This window comes from Silurus meridionalis, chromosome 8 (genome assembly GCF_014805685.1).
Source record: "Silurus meridionalis isolate SWU-2019-XX chromosome 8, ASM1480568v1, whole genome shotgun sequence".
NCBI classification, from domain to species: domain Eukaryota; kingdom Metazoa; phylum Chordata; class Actinopteri; order Siluriformes; family Siluridae; genus Silurus; species Silurus meridionalis.
This window is the reverse complement of record NC_060891.1, coordinates 25496879-25516145: the sequence shown is the minus strand read 5'-3', so window position 1 is coordinate 25516145 and position 19267 is coordinate 25496879. Positions and strand designations below refer to the sequence as shown.

The following is a 19267-nucleotide window of genomic DNA, read 5'->3' as shown; positions in this document are numbered from 1 at the left end:
TTGGCTTAAAAATGTGAAGCTCTTTGTGACAGTTAATGTCAGCTCTTTGTAAGAATCAGCAATAAAGCCTTTCCTTTCAGTTTTCCACCATGGAAAAGTTTTCAGGACTGAGGTGTTTTACTTGACAGTTTCTCAGCAGCAGTGGAAGCTCAACCTTTAAGGTTTTGGGTTACTAATACTAATTAATTCCCTGTATATCAAGGATATATACGATGGTGTAACCCTAAGACTGTCAATGCAAACATTAGTCAGAACAACAGCGCCCCCTGTCGGATAGAAAATTGAATAAAGACGTGCCAGTTTAATCTCAAAGGGGTTTATTCACAAAATAGATGCATAACAAAAAAATACAGCAGCACATGTTCATATAAAAGGTCTCTTTGTATGTGAAAAATAACTTTTTAGAGAACATAGTCAAGCTGCGCTGCATTGCTCTATTCTAGTGCAACATGTTAACCAAAGCCACACAGGCACGAGATCAACACAGACCTCTCAGAAGTCTGCTTGCAATTAGCATAAACAACAAACAAACAAACAAACAAAAGAAAAAAAAACGAAGAAAACATCCAAGTGCAAATCTAAACTTTTTTTTTTTTTTTTACTGACCAAAGGCAACGCTGACAAAGTAGTGAAGCTTAAGTTTAGGAAAACGCCCCAAAATTTCATCATCATTTCAGTCATTTGTGGCACAAATTTGAACTTTCTTTGAATCATTCTTTACAACTTAGTGCAACATGAAACCCATTTTAAATGGAGGACACTTTTTTTTTAAAAAGACATTCTTAACTTTATTCAAAGAAGCCAAAATAAATGTTTGGGGTGGATTACATGAACATTGAGCTCAGTCTTGAGAACTATGTGTTCAGTTCAGTGACCAGAACAGCAGGGAGATGACTGATGATTGATCGATCCCACAAGATCAGTGTAAAGGTTTTGAAGAAGGGGAAGAGAATGAGAGCAGCCTCTTAATCTGTTCTCATATAGATAAGATGCTGTTAAAGTTTAAAGCACAGTTATTTCAATGTGACAAAAAGTTTTTTTATAAGTTTTTTTTTTACCCCCCTAAAAAGAAAAATTTTGAAACAGGTCACTTGGTGAACTTGGTTCACCAAGTGAACAATCTCTAGTCAAGACTTCGTTGTTAAATCTGGGGGAAAGAAAAAAAAAAAAACCCGAAGTGCACAAAATAAAGATTTACCTGAGGATAGAAAGATGCTATGACCACAAAACAGAGTGCCACAGCCACTTTACATAGGAAAAGAAAACAAAAAAACAAAATAAATTAATTTATAAATAGTTTTGTGGGTAGATCGTGGAATTAATTGTACTACCCCAGAAATAAATGCAGATTATAAATGTTTAAAAAACAAAACAAAAAAACACGACTAATTTGAGCCTAGTCTGGAAGGCTTCAATCCAAATAGTTTTTCCACGTGCCCTAGTTGACTCCGCCTTGAATTTTTTCCCTCATGATATTTTTTTCAATACTTTATTAGCTGAAGTAAGGGTGAGAGATTGAGTGAAGAGAACGTACAGAATTGAAAAAGTTTAAAAACAAACACGGGGGAGGCGATAAAATTATTTATATTCCGAAATATACGAATATTCAAATTGGGTTTTATGCCGATGTGTGCATAGTTTAACGCAAATAGAGTAAAATTGCTATGAGGCTCTCTTTAGGTACATTGTGCTTGCTAGGAAGAGTGTATGCCGAGATATGACGGATGGACACGCTAACATCGGGACAGGAAGTCAACAAGGGCAGGTTGAAAACAAGTGGGATGCAGGACAAATTGATCTATTTGATAATACCACTAAAAAAATACACATGTATGTAACCAAATCAGTTCTCAATCCCTGGGGTTGGGCGGTGTTGGGGGGGGTGTTTGGGTGGGGTTTGTATCTTCCTACTTACTAACGGGGGTGAGAAAAACACAAATCTGTGCAGTGTAGGAATTCCCCAGGCCTCGACACTGGAACCTACTGAACTAAGTGCTAGTCACGATTGTACGAGTCAGCGAGTTTCATCACTTGATTTCAGACCAGTGTTCAACACTACTGCTGTAAGCAACTCATAATCAAGAAAACGAAACGAACAAAATCCGCGAAATCATGTTTTTTGTTTCCGTCTGACAGGTTTCCAACATAAAAATGAGCTAAGTATCTAAACTAATTTCATTGTCTTTGATTACAAGCTTAGCATTCAGCCTCTGAGACCTTGTCATATGCACTATGCATCGTAGCGGGCGATCGTAGAGGAAAATAAAGGAAAAGCCGGCTAAATGAAGTACAAAAAAAAAATGAAAGAAAAGAAGCAGCATCGAGAAAGATATGAAATAGAAAAATAAATACCTGTCCGGTAACAGAAGCTTAAAAGGAGCTACATGTAAGATTACTGCGAAGCTAAAAGTCTGCTGTATTTTTATAACAGCAATAGATTTCCCTAGTCACAAGCTATTTGAGTACAAGTGTGTGTGTATGATCAGACTGTCCGGTACGGTAGCGTCTCGGCGCTGGAATGAGGTTCAGAAACAGAAGGAGGAACGAAATACTTCACTGTTGGTAAATAACACTAAAATCTGACGCGCGGAATCTGAATGCCAAGGACAATCTTACATGCGGCTCCTCTAAGTGCTGCTTTTATTTGGATTACACAAGAAAAAGTAATTTGACACATAACTTCACATAAAGTTTTCACGTGTCATTTCATGACGCGAGAACTCCACGCCGCAAAACCTCCGAGCCGTACCGTTGTGTCACCGGGTCATGACTTCGAAGTCGCTGGGTGTGGCATCTTTTCTTCTGCTCTGATTGGCTGTGGTCGGCCTCCGGGCCGAGGTCACGGTTCTCCGTGCCCATCCTCAGCCGAGTTCTGATTGGAGGGGAGGTGGGGGTGTGGCTTGACTCTAGAGATCTGATGGGATGAGAATGGGTAAAGTCTCTCCCCTCCGTTTCCTGCTCCCCTTCCGCCCCTTTGCTGTCGTTGCGTTTTGGAATGCGGAAACTCCCCCAGTTTTTGACGTTGGACACTTTTTCTGACATCGTCTTTCCCTGATGCTGACTCGAATTCATCCTCCGAAGAGACCCGTTGTACACGTCCTGCACCGTGACCGAAGTTTTCATTTCCGCCGCTTTGCTATCAGACATGGCCATATGATCCATTACACTGTTCTGCACAGTCTCGTCTATTACTTTTGACGCTGGGTTCTTTCGATCTGGTAGCTGATCCCAAATCCTGCTCCTCCTCCTTTTCCTGCGCTCTCCCCTCGGCTGCTCCGTCTCGCTCGCTTCCGTTTCATTCCCACCGCAGCCGGAATTCTGGACGCCCTCTGAGCTAGACAGTTTACACAGTAGGGATGCGTCCATCTTGACCGACTCGTCCGCTTCGCTCTGGCCTCGTCTGGAGCCTCCGTGCCGAGAGGCGCTTTTTCTCAGCGACAGCTCGGTGGCGCTGTTCTGAGCCGTGTGACCTCTCAAAGGTTGGGGAGAAGTGGATGACGAGGGTGCGACCCGGAAGTAAAACATGGCCTCCTCTAATTGCCTGGTGGAAGATACGCCTTGAATGCGAATATAAAAAGGAAGGAGAAAAAAAAAGAATGGAGGTGAGAGTGCGCAAAAGAAAGAGAGATAACAGAATTGAGACAGAAAATGTGACCACTTGCAAACTTTATGGAATGATGCATTTTTTTTTCCTTAGCAACGTTTAAAAATAGGATAGAAATCTAATAAACAGGATGAGACAATCCCGATATTTTAGTTGCATACGACCTCCAGTGCAGTAGGGGGCTCACCAGCGAGTCTGCCTTGCTCCAGTAGCCGGACATGATGATGAAAAATCTGCTCCTGCACTCGACACACAGACCGTTTGATCTTCTCCCGTCGGGTCACCATGTAGGTCAGGTTCCGCACCTGCACATGCAGAGACACACATAACATATCTCACTTTTATACTAATTATGCAAATATAAAACTTAATATGTTTAAGATTCCTGTATTTAACTTATTTCAAAGCCTTTTCAAAAGAATCAACAAGTTTCCCAAAGCAGTAGAAGTGTTCCAGTCAGCAAAAATGTTTCATGGATATTGGATTCTGCCAGGATGAACATTTTGGGGAACATCATGCCTAATATTTTTTTTGCCCTTCGCGCATTAACAGCATTCACTTCTTTAGCGCTTTGATCTACAGGAGCACGTCTGCACATCAACGAGACTCGGCCGCCCGTGACTCTGACCAGGAACAGCCCACCAGGGAGCAACTGCAGTTATGGAGATGCTCTGACCCAGACGTCTAGCCGTCTAGCCGTCAATTTGTCAAACTCGCTCAAATCCTTACGCCCGCCCATTTTTTCTGCTTCTAACACGTCAACTTTGAGGACAAAATGTTCACTTGCTGCCTAATAAATATATCCAGCCACTAACAGGAGCCATGATGAAGAGACCATCAGATAATCACTTCACCACTCATAATGTTATTTGTTAAACTACACCATCACCACCAAGAGAGAGGAGTGTAAGAGATTCTGGGATGATTTATACGTGCACATGATGCCCTGTGTACACATTACGAGCTGCCCCACGTTACCAGGAAGGAAACCAGGAGGAGGTGCGGTATCTAACAAAACACCAAAACATGGCAACACCACATACCCTTTCCAGATCTTGTCGCAGGTGGGTAAAAAGGCGGAGCCTGCGAAGCAGCACTTCCTGTTCTCGGCGGGTGAGGCTTTCCTCTTCCTCTCGCTTGGGTGTGACGAGCGGCTGGTTGAAGTTCGATTTGCGTTTCAGCTTCCAGTATTGAAACAGGAAATCCACGTTCTCCAGTGGCACATGCAGGTGTTTGGAGACTTCCTCTATGTTGACGAATCGGTAAAACTCGTCCTCCAGCTGCTGTACGCGCAGCTTTCTCTCGCTGAGTCGCGCTCCGTCCGCTCCTTTCGCCCTCCCTTTGTCGTCTATCAGGCCGCTCTGCTCGTGCCAGTCCAAGCCCGAGTGCGTGGGACAGTAGGATTTGAACTTGACCTCGTCCTCGTCTGTCAGAATGGTGTTCATTTTCAGGCCATGCTGAAGGCCGCAGGTAACGTGAAAAGCCACGCGGCAGCTCTTAGCAGAACACTGGAGGTAAAAGAGGGAAATAAAATGTAAATGCATTAAGGTTCAGGTGGAAAAGGGAAAGATTTGAAAATCCAAATAAGCTTTTCAATTACAAAATTCCTGTTAAAAACGGACAAGAAGGGGAAAAAAAAACACTACGACGGGTTTGTATTACACAGTGAATACATCAAACTGCTGCACTAAATGTCTTGTATTATTATTAACAGGGTGAACAAATCACTAACTCGGGCACCTGGGACAACCGATTATATCTCCAGGCGATAAGCTTTCTAGTTGTAGCTGCAGAGTGGACAAGCAGGTTCTGTACGCTGTTGATTTATTGGCTTGCAGTAATTTTTTTTGTCTTCCACGAAGAAATAAGAAGAGAAACTGCTGACTTTTACTTGCATGTTTGAACATTAGACACTCTGGATGGCTCGCATTTTTCATTTTTAGCATGCGATGCTATCGATTACTCATTTGTCTGAAACACGCGTGATATGCATGAGAAAACTACCTTTGACCTCAAATAAATGTAAAGAAAAGTGAAGGACCTGTTTTACGTGCGACACAAGGACACCACTGCTCATACGCAAATTGTGTACGTCATTGCTGAAGATTAACGGCTGCTTTTTCAGAGCAATCAAGATGCAGAATAACAGAGCAGAATAAGGACTGCATCAAGATGAATCTTCTCTACAGAATGAACAGTCTACTAATAAGTCTATTATGAATATTTGCTACATATACATTACAGCACAGTGACATTTTTTTATTCGCATATTCCAGCTTGCTCGGAAGCTGGGGTCAGCCATGACACAGCGCCCCCTGGAGCACGGAGGATTAAGGGCCTTGCTCAAGGGCCCAAGCGATTCAGTGTGGCGATTACCAATGCTTCAACCCTCATTCGGAGGTACACGATTCTATAAGATGTCTTCGGATGTGGTAGCATAAAATTTTCCCTTCACTTTAACCTGTTCCAAAGCCAGCTCCATGAAGCTTTACATGAGTTGGAGTGGAAGACCTCTTGCTATAGAGCTCTGACCTCAACCCGTGTCATTTAGCAGACACCCTTATCCAGAGTGACAGAGTGGCCTTTCTCAAGGGGCAGCTTGTTGGTGCTGGCATTTGAACTCATGAGCTTCTGATCCAAAGTCCAAAGCCTTAACCACCTTTTAACTCCTTTGGGATGAATTGGAACACTGACTTCACCCCAGGCCTCCTCACCTCTCCTACGTCAGTACATTTACAGCCTTTGAGGGTTTAAGGACCCAGCAGTGGTAGCTTGGTGATTCTGGGATTTGAATTCATGACCTTCTGATCCAAGGTTCGATGCCTTAACAACTAAGCGCCCACCTCACTTTAATAACACCCTTGTGGCTAAATGTGCACAAATCTCCACAAGCACACTCCAAAACTTCGTGGAACATCTTCCCAGGAAAAATGAAGGTTATGATGACAGCAAATGTGACCTGGGTTGTTCAAAAAGCACATACCAATCTTGACAAATGGCGTACAAATTTACATGCATAAACAAAATGTAAAATGAGGAGACTGCTAATAAATACATGATTTGTCCACCCTGATAGTGTTTTTTTTAATCCACGGGATCACGTGTCATGTTTTACCTGTATGCAAGCGCCGGTCTTTTCTTTACACAGGCAGCAAATTAGAGCCCATCGGTTATTTGGGATCTGAGACACACTCGTAATGGGCTCCATCTTCTCCGGGTTACCTATGCTCACCTGGAGCGTGTGTGAGAGAGAAAGAGAAAGTTGAGAAATTTGAGATTACATCGTTTGTTTATATTAAGTGATATGTGCCAGCGGGAAGGGATTTTAAAGGTTAATACGAAGAGCCTTTATTTATTTATTTGATAAGATTTCGTCCAACAGAAATCCACATTTGCACACAAAATGCTATTAGTTTGTGTGCTGGACTTATTCAATTGTACTGTACAATATTGTGTTTTATACAGTAGCACACTGGGTTTTATACCTCTGGTATCCACAGAGCACAGCTCACATGGACCCACTTGCTGCCACTGCGGGTGGGTTTCATGGCTCCGCCTTTCTTCGGGCAGAGCTGGCATTTGGGTGAGATGCCCAGCGCGCATGTCCGACACAACCAGCTGCCTTCTGGAACCTTCAGGATGCCATAACACGCCTGCAAGGAAGCAGAAAAAAAAAAACCATAAAGAACACAACACTATTCATAACCACAAGCTTATAAACACACACATACACAAACACAATTAGTCACCAAATGTTCCTTAAGCCTGAGTGAGCACACACACAAACACACATGCACACACTTCATTCCATGCACACATACTGACTAGCATATGGCTGGCACACCCTTTCTCTCTCTCACACACACACACACACACACACACACACACACACACACACTCACACACTCACACGGCATAAGGCATATTCTTCCAGAGATAATAGCTTCTAATAGACTTGTTTCGTAATTAAAAAATGAAAATTCTGAATAAACCATTTAAAACTGTTTGAAAATATTACAAACTTGTAAAAGCCGTAGCTAAACGAAGCTCGTTGGATTTATTTATTTATTTTTTAATAAAAAGGCAACTCACAGCTTTTGGTTAATTATTGACAAAACATCTGTTGTTTAACTGGAATGTAACTCATTGAAGATTTCTCCTAATTAAAAAGGTTCAATTAACACTTTCAAAGTTTCTCTCGGAAATCTCGCTCATTTCCGACACACACACACACCTGATGCACACATATGTTGCACTTGTCGCAAAACACCATCTCATTGCCGTCCTCTCCGTCAGGTGACTGACACACGTCGCACACCACGTCCTCGTCGTACTCGATCCCGAGCCCCTCCTCCGTTTCCATTGCGTGGTTCATGTTGTCATAGCAACGGCGCTCAAACTCCTCCATGAGTCTCTCCATGGTGTTCTCGTCCAGCACCTGCATGCCTGAGGACAGGACACGGACACACCCGGCTTGTTAATGTAATACACACGTATATCTTAGGATCGTTCTTGTTTCGTTTCGTTTTGTTTGCGTTCCGGATTTAAAAACTAATAATGCCATTTATTTATTTTTTATTTAAATATGTCCTTTTCACTAAAGGCAGTGACATATAACAATAACGATGTTCCTACATGAGTGTAACTATAAATTGATAAAAGGTATAATGATTCTATGATTAATACATTTTAAGGAAGATAATTGCTCAAGTATGAAAGGAATAAAAATCTGTTATAAGAAAATAATCAACTCTCAGGATGTTAATTATTAATGGGATCGCAAAAGCTGTGGAGCGAAGACATGTATCTGAGAGACAACAAAATGTTCAGCACGTTCGCTGTCCGAGTACCATATTGACACGTCTCGTCTCGTCACGTGGGTGTTAACCAACAAAATATGCAAAATAGCAAAACTCTAATTCGTCCTATAAGGGTGCACTTTATTTTACACCTCAGTGTACATTCATTCTTTTCCTTTGAAGGCATTTATAAAGACTCTCCTGTGTTTGCGTTGCAATTTGGCTTAAACGAAAGCAGTCAAGACTCTGGATGAACCCTTAAACAAACCCTTAACACGTTAACGCAGGTTGACTTCCTGTTGACTAAAATCATTTCCCTACTAGTTTCATTAACATTATTATAGTTGTATTAATTATATTTATATTCGTATTGGTGGTTTGTCAAAAGAACAAACCTTCAGTGCTTTAAATATTACATTTCATTCCTTTACTGTAAAAAAAAAGATCAGAAAAACTCCCGGAGTTTGATGAAAATGACAATTCAAGAAGAATTCAGTTTACCTCTAAACTTACCCATCTGTGTGAACTCTCCGTTAGCCACCTCCAGCCAGGCGACGTCTTCCTCGTTCAGGTCGTACCGGCACGTTCCCTCAGAGAGCGTCCCGATACCCACGTACCCCAACACTGACGCCTCAGGCCCCCAAGAACGAATCAGCTTCTTCGGTCTCGTGAACAACATGCTGGAAGATTTCTCCAATACGACGCTAAAGAAGAGAAAAAAAAAACATGCAATTTGTTAGCTGAAAGCCAGAATTCTGTTATATATATAGTGAATAAAAACTTTCTACCGAAGCATGACAGAGGTCACGGGGTTCAACAAATAACTAAGTAACTTCAGGTAGTCTTTTACTTACGGTGACGGCCTTTCTCCTGCTTCATGCTGATTTATCATTTTCTGCTCTAAACTGAGAAACCTTTTTCACTACAAGCAGGAGACATACTTGGTGCTTGAAAGACATGCTTTTATCACTAAAATTGCTGTTTGAAACGGAAAAAAAAATACACCGAGACAACTTTACTCCGTCACCCGCTAGCGAAAGTGGCATCCCAATTTTGTCGCACCGCTCCTGTCGAAAAACCGTAACTCGACCCTCGTAACTCGTATCGATCGTAGCTTTGTGTGATTGGTTCTCGGCTATAGATAAGACCTCTGGAAACTTTTTAGTCACGATCTCAACTATGAGTAAGACTAGTTATATCATCATCCCCTGGACAACCGACGAACACAAAAATAAAATGACTCAAATCTATAATGTACGCTGCTAAACGTTTCTTTGTGTTCAACGCCGTGTTCGAGCGAAGCGGGCGTGTTCCATTCGTTACATCCACCAGATATTACCGTCAACAACATCTGGGAATTAACAGCTGGCTCTCACAGTTCGTTAATTAATGATTATTGCGTTTGCGTCGAGCGTTGTTCTGATTCGTCTCGCCGTACCGTACTGCAGGCTCGGGGATGGACTCCGGGCTCACGGGGACCTGAACACCTTTTCCCATTCCTGCCTCCAGGGATCAGAAAGCACGTAATAATCCTCTGGGTTGAGCTGGTATGAATCGTGAAGCTTCATCGCTGTGATGAAATCGGTCCTGAATACCTGAGGGTGAAAAGAGTGAAAGAGCGATGCCGTGGTAACATAGTCAGTTCATTAATAAAAAAACATTCAACGGGTTTATGTTGATGCACTTGGGGGTGAAAAGGGGACGGTGTGGTGGGAATTACCTCTGACGGTCTCTTTCCATCTCGCCTCCTGTGATGGGATTTTGAGACCTGAGACCATGATGTGCAATTACCTAGAGAAGAAAAATTTGCACGGACATGAGGCAAGAAACATGATGTACATGATCGCAGCCTATAGAGTCGAAGTCTTACACAACAACTACAGTCCCTTCATCAGAAATGTTAGCATGTGACCCTTTTTTTGGCTAAATTCATCATTTAAAGGCAATGCGCTGTATATGAATCAACGCTCAATGTTTTGAGAGCTCCTCTTCATATTTAGGACACGATATCATAAGATGTCCTACTAGACATTTTTTTTTTGAGAAATGTTCATTAAGAAAAAAAAGTTACCTCAAGTTCTCATCTAGTTTCCACTTTCATGTTCAGCTTCTGATTTGGCTCGTGTACCAGACATCAAAAGGTCTTACAAGTTTTAAAAGGTTGAACAAAAGCTCAATTGAATTTCATTCCTGGACCACTAATTAACCCTCCGTGCTTTTTTTGTTTTTTAGCTGAAGCTGGTGTGTTACAGAAGGCACTGTAGGGCACTGGGCATGGGTAAGAACCGCTGATTCAAGTCCAGAATATGAATCGCATGCATGATATCAAGGGGATTTACACTTTATAAAGCTTTCCAGAAAACGAGACCCCAAGACACTAAGGGACAATTCCCTCAATATACAGTCCCTGCTCTTCACCTGAGTGTGTGTCAAGGTGCTCACTTCCTTCACATCCGCTTGTGCACGTCTGCTCGTGTGCCTTCATGAACATGTGGGTTTGAAAAGCCTCTAATCTTTCCTCCACTATTATAATGACAGAAAATACAACATGTAGTGCACAACATCAACAGAATTTCCAAAAAAGGAAAGCAAAACTAATTTAAAAAAGACACGCATGCAAAAAAAAAGAGCATCATAAAACAAAACAAAAAACGAAATAGAAAGTGCTTACTTCCATTATCAGACTCCTCACTGGTGCTGGGAACACGGCTTCGCTTCATGGTCAGCGTCCGCCGTCTCCAAATAACTCAGCAGACCAGTTTTCCTACAGAGATCACAAACTTAATGAACACCACTAAAGTTTCACACAAAAACCTGAGCGTCTATCTCCAAGCACACTGCTTTATTCAGAGATTTATTATATATATGTGTGAGACAGTACACAATATATTAAATCTGATTTGTATTGGAATAAAAAGACAAAAGGGATAAATGCTGGTATGGAAATTCTGAATAAAAGTGGTGAAGCTTTAAAAATAAAAGTATCCTTAAATGCGAACTAACAATCTCGCTGATTAAATGCACACTTTCTAGACTTTATTAAATAAAACACTTCTTACTGTTTTATTGTTTATAAAGCTTGCAGAGTAAATATCTAATCATTATAAAAAAAGAGCAAACATTTTATTTGTTCATTATTAATCCAATATTTCAATACAAATATTTAAGATTTCAGAATACCTACATGACAAATTATTCTTAGGGAGTATTATGTTTATACAGTCACTATATTATTATTATTATTATTATTATTATTATTAATAATAATAATATTACATATCCCATATCTTAAATTGATATCTAATACTTCACTTCACATATATTGAGCCTTACACATCTTGCTCGAATTTAATTTGACAATTTTCTTTTTCTTCACATTAGATCATATACGTGTTTTGTGTGTTATAAAATTGCGTGTGTAATAAAATGGCTGTCAAAATTAATAACGTGTTAACGTTCAAAATAATATTTTTTAAATGTAATTACTAAAATGAAAACCTTCAACGCAACACATTTATTCACGGCGTCCTTTCTTTACCCCGATAGTTAAATAATTTTTAAATCACAGTTTTATTTTACTGATGCGCCAAGTCGCCAAAATCAAGCACCAAAATCCGCCAATTAAAACCGTCCGTGTGGAAACATGGCAAAAGTTCAGTTTGGTGTCCTGTTCATTTCCAGATTTTGCATTAGATAAAATTATTTATAAATAAAAGATCAAAGATATGAGTATACACACTTTTTGTACTTCCTCGACAGTTCTGCCAATTTTTCTATTGCCAAGTTAATAATATTTATACAAACATACATATATAAACAAACACACACTCGACTAACGGATAGATTGTATTCATTTCCATGAAAGTTTAATCTGTAATTTAAAACGCGTGGTGTGAATTTTGTGTTAAAAAATAGATAAATAATAATAATAATAAAACTAGTTTATTCTGCACAACACAAACAGCGGGAACGGTTTGACCGGGTCACGTGACCACTCCGGCGGATTTCTCATTGGCTACAGTGTCCGGATGACGTAATCATCTAGAACCATCATCCCGCGGGATGAAGTAGCGGTCTCGCGCCCGGAGGGGCCGAAAAAAAAATATATAATAATAATAATAATAATAATAATTTAGGCGCAGCGTCATAAAAAACAAACAAACTAACACAATACTTCAAAAACCTTGATACAAACATCATTTAAATAATTTATTCAATATATTGATATATATAGTGGGCTTTTAAACAAGACGCGCATCACGGAATCGCGCAAACTCGCGCGCTGAACGCGGCTAAAAACAGAAGCCCGGCCGAAAAAGGGGTCCTGAGCGAAAGGCCACGCCCCCTGACTGGAGGCGATTAGCTGCCCGCTGTGCTGCCTGAGTAAAATACAATGTATTTATTTTAAAGCCGTTTCTGTAAAAAGTGTAGGAACAGTTTTAGGGGAAAGACGCGGAGAAGATCCGGAGATGAACTCCGGAGGGGACACACAGAGTTAGATTTCCTCAACTTGTACAAAAGCACAGGAAGAGAAAGAGAGAGAGAGAGAGAGAGAGAGATATGGTGTAGCGTTAGTGGAGCCCAGGGGGATGTTCGGGTAAACAAGTGGCGCGTGTGTGTGTGTGTGTGTCTGGGGCATGGAACAGGGTCTCCTAGACGGGGTAGAGGGTAAGAGGGTAAGGGGGTTAAGGGTTAAGGGGTTAAAGGGTAAGGAGAGAAAGGGGGCGGTTCGGTAGTGACAGGAGTCAAAGTAACACCAACTACATAAACATAAACACACGCAGCAGCTCAGAACAGCCCCAGGAGCGAGCTCCATCATCTCCGCCTTTCAGTTTACACTCTCCCGTGCTGGAGAAAGTTCATCTCCGAGTTCTCCTGCGCCATGAACGTGTACCGAGAGAGGAGCAGGAGCTCCATCATCTGAGTTGGCACAAACACACACACCGAGCAGCCCCCCTTCTCCTCCCTCCTCCTCCTCCACTCTTACCCCTCTCTCTCTCTCCCTCTCTCTTTCTCTCTGCCCAAATCTTCACCTCTCTCACTGAATAAATTCCCCCTAAGGGGCAGGATGGAGGTCAGATCCTGCTCAATAATCGTATCGGACAGGGTTTTACTGCCCCATGAACTTAATCTTTTGGCGCCATTTTAATGACGTACTACGTTTCCACCACCGGACCATCTGCACCCGGGGGGAGAAGAAGAAAAAAAAGGAAAAACTCGCGGAAATCCAGCGAACGCGTGGTGCAAATGTGCGCCTTAATTCACCGTGCAAGAAAAAAAATAAACAAAACAGAAGAAGAAGAATTTAAAACATGGCTGCGGTACCTTGTGCACAGTGCGTGAGAGAGAGAGAGAGAGAGAGAGGAGAAGACGAAGCCGTTCCCCTGCGTTGGCGTTTCCGTGTAGCTAAGCGATGGTGGTGGTGGTGGTGGTGGAGCTGCTGCTTCTTGCAGTTTGAGTTCGGGCGGCACGGTGCTAGCAGCAGATCGTCTCCTCTCCTCTTCTCGCCTACCCGCCCCGTTCTCTCTCTCTCTCTCTCTCTCTCTCTTTTTTTTTTTTCCACTTGTACACACACCAAATTCAAGTTACGCACTCGATGCGTTTCCACGCGACCGCCGCCAGAGGGCGCTGTTTCTCAAGCTAAAGATGGCTTACACTTCAATTCGACTAACCAAGAGTAGCAACTCTGATAACTTCCGGGTTCCCCCTCCCACTCCTCCTGCTATTTATTTATTTATTTATTTATTTATTTATTTATTTATTTATTTATTTATTTATTTTTTTTTTTACATTTTAGGTACGTTTTATTTTTGCGTGACCCCACTTTTTTAAAATGTATTTATTTTTTTATTTCACATTTTAGGCCTTTTGCATGACCCCAGTTTTTTATTTATTTATTTATTTATTTATTTATTTATATTTTATTTTACATTTTAGGTCTTTTGCATGACCCCACATTTTTTTCTTTAATAGACAATAAAACTCAATTATATTTACGAGAAAAACAAGCAATTTGGATTATTTAAAAATGTAGTAAAATGCAATGCATATGAAGTACTGAAATAGTTCAAAAGATGAACCTTTCTTTCTTTCTTTCTTTCTTTCTTTCTTCTTCTTTATACAGTTCATTTTAGGCCTTTTGCATGGCCTCACATTTTTCATTTTGTCTTTACAAGACAATAAAACCCAATTATATTTACAGAAAAAACAATTTACATTATATAAAATGTATTTAAAATGCAATGCATGTTAAAATGAATTGCAAAGTTTAAAAGATGAACTCTGTAAATGTGGTCCTTTTTTAGCTCACGTTCTTATTTTCGTTCCTCCTTCTTCGTTTCACACTGAAGGACTTATGTGGCCCCACTTTTTTTTTTTTTTTTTTTTTTTAAAGTACTTGAAATGTTCTAAAGATGAAAATATAAATGCAGTCCATGTACATTCTGGTCATTCTGTTTTCAGCGTATTTCTCCACCCTCATAGAAAATAACACACAGTCTCATTTTTATTCAGTATTGTAGCAAAATTAACAGGGAATAAAAGCACTGCACTAATATTCAAACCATCAACAGGTAGTAATGATTTCAGGAATTTTTTCAATAATACAATTGAAAACATCACACAAAAAATCCAGACAATGAATATAAATCCAAACTATTTCATAAATAACCCTGTAGACAGCAGTGTAATTATAACAGACAATCACAAAGTTTACATTTACAAAGTTTTACTCCTATTCAAGAGAATGACAACTTTATTTCCTCCAAAATTGTTAACTGTATTGCCTACAAGTTTCTTCAAAAATAATTGCAGAGGTAATTGAACCTGTTTTAAAATTGATAAACTCTTCCATCAGCACTGGTTTTATACCAAAATCTTTCAACCTGGCAGTTATCAACCCCCTTATTCAGAAACCTGCCCAACTACAGTCCAATATCAAACCTCCCCTTTATCTCCAAGATTTTAGAAAAGTTGATTCGGCTCACACCTACTTAGGAATAACATTTATGAAATGTATTAGTCAGGATTTCGGCCTCATCATAGCACATAGGCGGCGCTAGTTAAGGCAGTAAATGACCTGTTTTTGGCCTCTGATCAGGCTTGTGTCTTCTAATTTGTGTTGCTCGACCTTGGTGCAGCTTTTGACACCATTGATCATAATATCCTACTCGCTGGACTAGAAAATGTTGAAATGAAAGGAACAGCTCTCTCCTGGCTTATGTCTTATCTGACTGATCACTATCAATTTGTTGATGTAAATGGTGAGTTTTCCACACTTTCTGAGGTAAAGGTTGGGGTTCTGCAAGGATCTGTCTTAGGCCCACTGCGTTTTTCTTTATAAATGATGCCTCTGGGTGAAATTATACATAAATATGGTATTCGCTTCCATTGCTATGCTGATGATACACAGCTTTATATTTCACAAAGCCAGATGAGAGAGATCAGCTTAACAATGTTGAGGAGTGTGTAAAAGGCATTAGAGAGTGGATGCTTGATAACTTCCTTCTGCTCAATTCAGATAAGATGAAAGTTCTTTTAGTAGGACCACATGCATCTAGAAGTAAACTTTCAGATACCGTTGCATCTCTGGATGGTCTTTCTGTCTCAGTGTGTACAGCAGTCAAAGACCTTGGTATGGTTACTAACTCTAGTCTTTCCTTTTAAGCTCATGTGAATAACATTCCCAGGATCTTTTACGCCTTCTTTTACCTTTGAAATATTGCTAAAATTAGAACAATGATGTCATCACAGGATTGCTGTCTGGCTGTTCGAGTAAGTGCATAAATAACCTTCAGTTACTCCAGAATGCAGTAGCAAGATTCCTCACTAGATCTAGAAAATTCGCTTAATTATCGACACTAGAGGGCGCTCGTCCGCAGCATATTTCTGGATCGTCATCTTCATTTTTTTGCACTTGAGATTAATTATTGGTGCTCAAAAAAAGCATCACTAACATATTTATCATTTATGTTTGACACTATTTTATATATTGACATCTATATTTATTTGATCTATATTTATTTTATTGGCATGTTGGTTATATATTACATGTAGCTTAGTAGGTAGAATGGTTTCAGATCTGGAATTGGCGGTTTAAATCCCTCCTTCCGGTGTGTATGGATTTTGCATGTTCTTCCAGGCCTCGGTGATCTATTGCACATATTTTCTAGGCATATTGGCATTCAAAATTGTCAGGAGTTTGATTTTTAGCTTTTGTGGAGTCTGGGCCTTGTGCCCAAAGTCCCTGGGAATAAGGCTCCAGGCTTCACTGGGTTTCAAAGTGTGAGCAGTAGATATAATCCATGAACAATGAATCATGATACATTTCTTGATAGAGTCAAAGTACCTCTGTTTATCATTCTGTATAAGGGCATTATTTTTGCTCTTCTTGTGTATAGATGCTTGCATTAAAATCTTGTATCTTCTGTATGGTTTTTTTTTTTCTCATGTTAAGACCTGATCTCTAATTTTACATGAGAATAAAAAAAACCATACAATAATACCACTAACAAATCGAGACCAGTATCACTAAGCACATCCCAATCATCTTAGTCTAAACATATTAAATGTGATCCAATGTAAATGAAAAGACCATTAAATTTCGATTGTTCTTGGATTTAATAATTTCACCATGGAAAAGATTATACATTTAGAGGCTTTTACTTATGTATATATATATCGCAGCTTGTTAGTACAATGGGGTCAGAGTGCAGGGTCACCCCTAAAGCAGAGAGAGTAAAGGGCCTTTCTGAAGGGCCCAAAATGTTGGGAGTGCTGGGGCTTCACCTTTACAATCAGGAACTCAGAGCTTTAACCACAGAGCTCCCAATTTCCATAAAAGAAAGGCTTGTCCAGGATGAAGAGTTGGTTGCAATAAAATTTAGCATGTGTGTATGTGATCTTACTGTTTACAAAAGAAATGTAATTGGAAAACAACTCAAATACCTTCTTGAGATTAAATACATAGTACAGTATTTTAAAATACTATATTTTGGTACATGCACACAGAGTAATACTGAACAATGATCACTTTAGAGTGGAAAAGTAGTAATTATGTCTTAACATGCATTCCCCCAGTCTATTGCATCTAATTAATATAATATATTATGTGAAATCCGCTTTTTGTTCACAGTCAGGATCCAGACAGCAGTTATATGAGGTAATCAGAGACCTGAAGGCAAAAACCGTACCTGTGGAAAATGTGTATGGATGGAATACAATTGAATTCACTTCAATAATACTGATGGTATTTGCAGGACATCAAGCTGGAAACATGAAAACGATATGAAGAAATTCACTGTTTAATCTATTAATCTCACTCCAGTGTGTCTGAAGTGTGTGGAATGACCATAAACAGGCTGGAGATTCATGACCGAGTCATTTCAGTGATGGTTCTAAACTCTGGAATGATCGTCTTTGCAATATATAGACAGACGTAAAATATTTTGTATGCTGGATATTTAATATTCTGGACTTTTACTTGGTCTTTTTTTTGTTTTGTTTTAAACGTGTGAAATTCATGTTTACAATCGGATGTTTCTCACGTCTAATCTCTTCTACTTTGCATGGGATCACAAGCTCTAGAATGGTTTTGCATGAACATGATTCCGCGTCAGGGTCGGTGCACACGGTCATTAATGCAAAAATAAAGCCAAATGCTTGTGGAAAATATTATTATTTGCAATTAAAAAATTTTCTTTCAATTATAAACGAGTGCAAAATAAAAGCATTTTCACTCGTGATGTCAAACTCTGTGCCACCTAATAAAATGTTTCTATTGGATACAGAATTGTGAAAGTTGAGCAATTTGAAACGTAAGGGTTCTTTTCTGTAATCTATTCGAACCATTACTTTATAAAGCAGAGCAGATATTATACTGCACTGATGCAGCGTGTGCATGTGGGGTTATTTGAGAGCGAGGATGGCGTCGTAGGATTTTCCCGTCCTGCAAACCTGCACGTCAGAGAAGCCGGTTACTTTGAGCATGTGTGTGTAGTGAGAGGGAGAATGCTCCTTCCCCTCCGTCTGAAGCAGCATATTCAGGGAGAAGAGCTGAGCCATGATGGGGCCTCTGTGATTCTCAAACAACATGGCCTCTATCAACAGAACACCTCCACCTACACACACAAAATATTGGAAATTATTATCAGGAAAATGAGGAAAATTAGGTCATTAAATACAGTCTCATATATGTCAAGTCATAAACCAGGCCAAGAACAACATTCGACATTTTTGATATTTTTTTATCATTACTTTTGATACTTTGATACAGGAAGTAGTTTGATGTGCAACATATAATTGCACAAAGGCAATCAGATTGCAGCCAGATCAAAAAATCCTGAAGCTTGTTGCCAAGCCAGATCAAAAAATCCTGAAGCTTGTTGCCAAGCCAGATCAAAAAATCCTTAAGCTTGTTGCCAGAAAAGTGTGTAAAAAAAATTATAAAAATGTGTATCAATAAGTGCATGTGCCTTTTATTAAAAGTAGCAGCACTGAATGGACTGATAAAAGGAATAGTTTGGGAAATAAACACAATCTCCTCCTTAGTCAGGCATAAAAAATAAACCCACAAACCACAGAAAAATACACTATTTCCAAAGGTATTGGGACACCTGACCTTTCCTGCTATATGAGGTTCTTTTCCCAACTGTTACCACAAATCTGGAGGCACTCAATTGTACAGGACGTCTTCGCTTGAACTTGGAAACCAAACCTGTTCCAGCATGGTGATGCTCCTGTGCACAAAGTGAGCTCCTTGAAGATCTGGTTTAAATGCTTTAGAGAGGAAGATCTTGCTGCTATAGAGCTCTGATTTCATCCCTACTGAACACCTTTGGGATGAATGTGAACGCTGACTGCACCC

The 19267-nt window shown here is 40.0% G+C and overlaps 2 protein-coding genes across 5 annotated transcripts in view; both read right to left on the bottom strand.

Moving 5' to 3' along the window:
- Positions 1 to 300: 300 nt before the first annotated feature.
- Positions 301 to 14054, bottom strand: jade1 (jade family PHD finger 1). The gene is given in 12 exon segments (XM_046855791.1): positions 301 to 3557; positions 3792 to 3909; positions 4648 to 5112; positions 6720 to 6836; positions 7090 to 7257; positions 7839 to 8050; positions 8917 to 9107; positions 9842 to 9896; positions 9899 to 9998; positions 10124 to 10194; positions 11075 to 11167; positions 13729 to 14054. Coding segments are annotated over 11 exon segments (2397 nt in total). The 5' UTR covers positions 11124 to 11167; positions 13729 to 14054; the 3' UTR covers positions 301 to 2706.
- Positions 14055 to 17003: 2949 nt separating this feature from the next.
- Positions 17004 to 19267, bottom strand: part of asmt2 (acetylserotonin O-methyltransferase 2) — a 54906-nt gene continuing 52642 nt past the window's right edge. For all 4 annotated transcript variants that reach the window (XM_046855426.1, XM_046855425.1, XM_046855423.1 and 1 more), the window contains one exon: positions 17004 to 18521. In XM_046855426.1, coding sequence (XP_046711382.1) covers positions 18310 to 18521 — 212 coding nt within the window. In that variant the 3' untranslated portion in view covers positions 17004 to 18309. The remainder of the gene's footprint in view (positions 18522 to 19267) is intronic.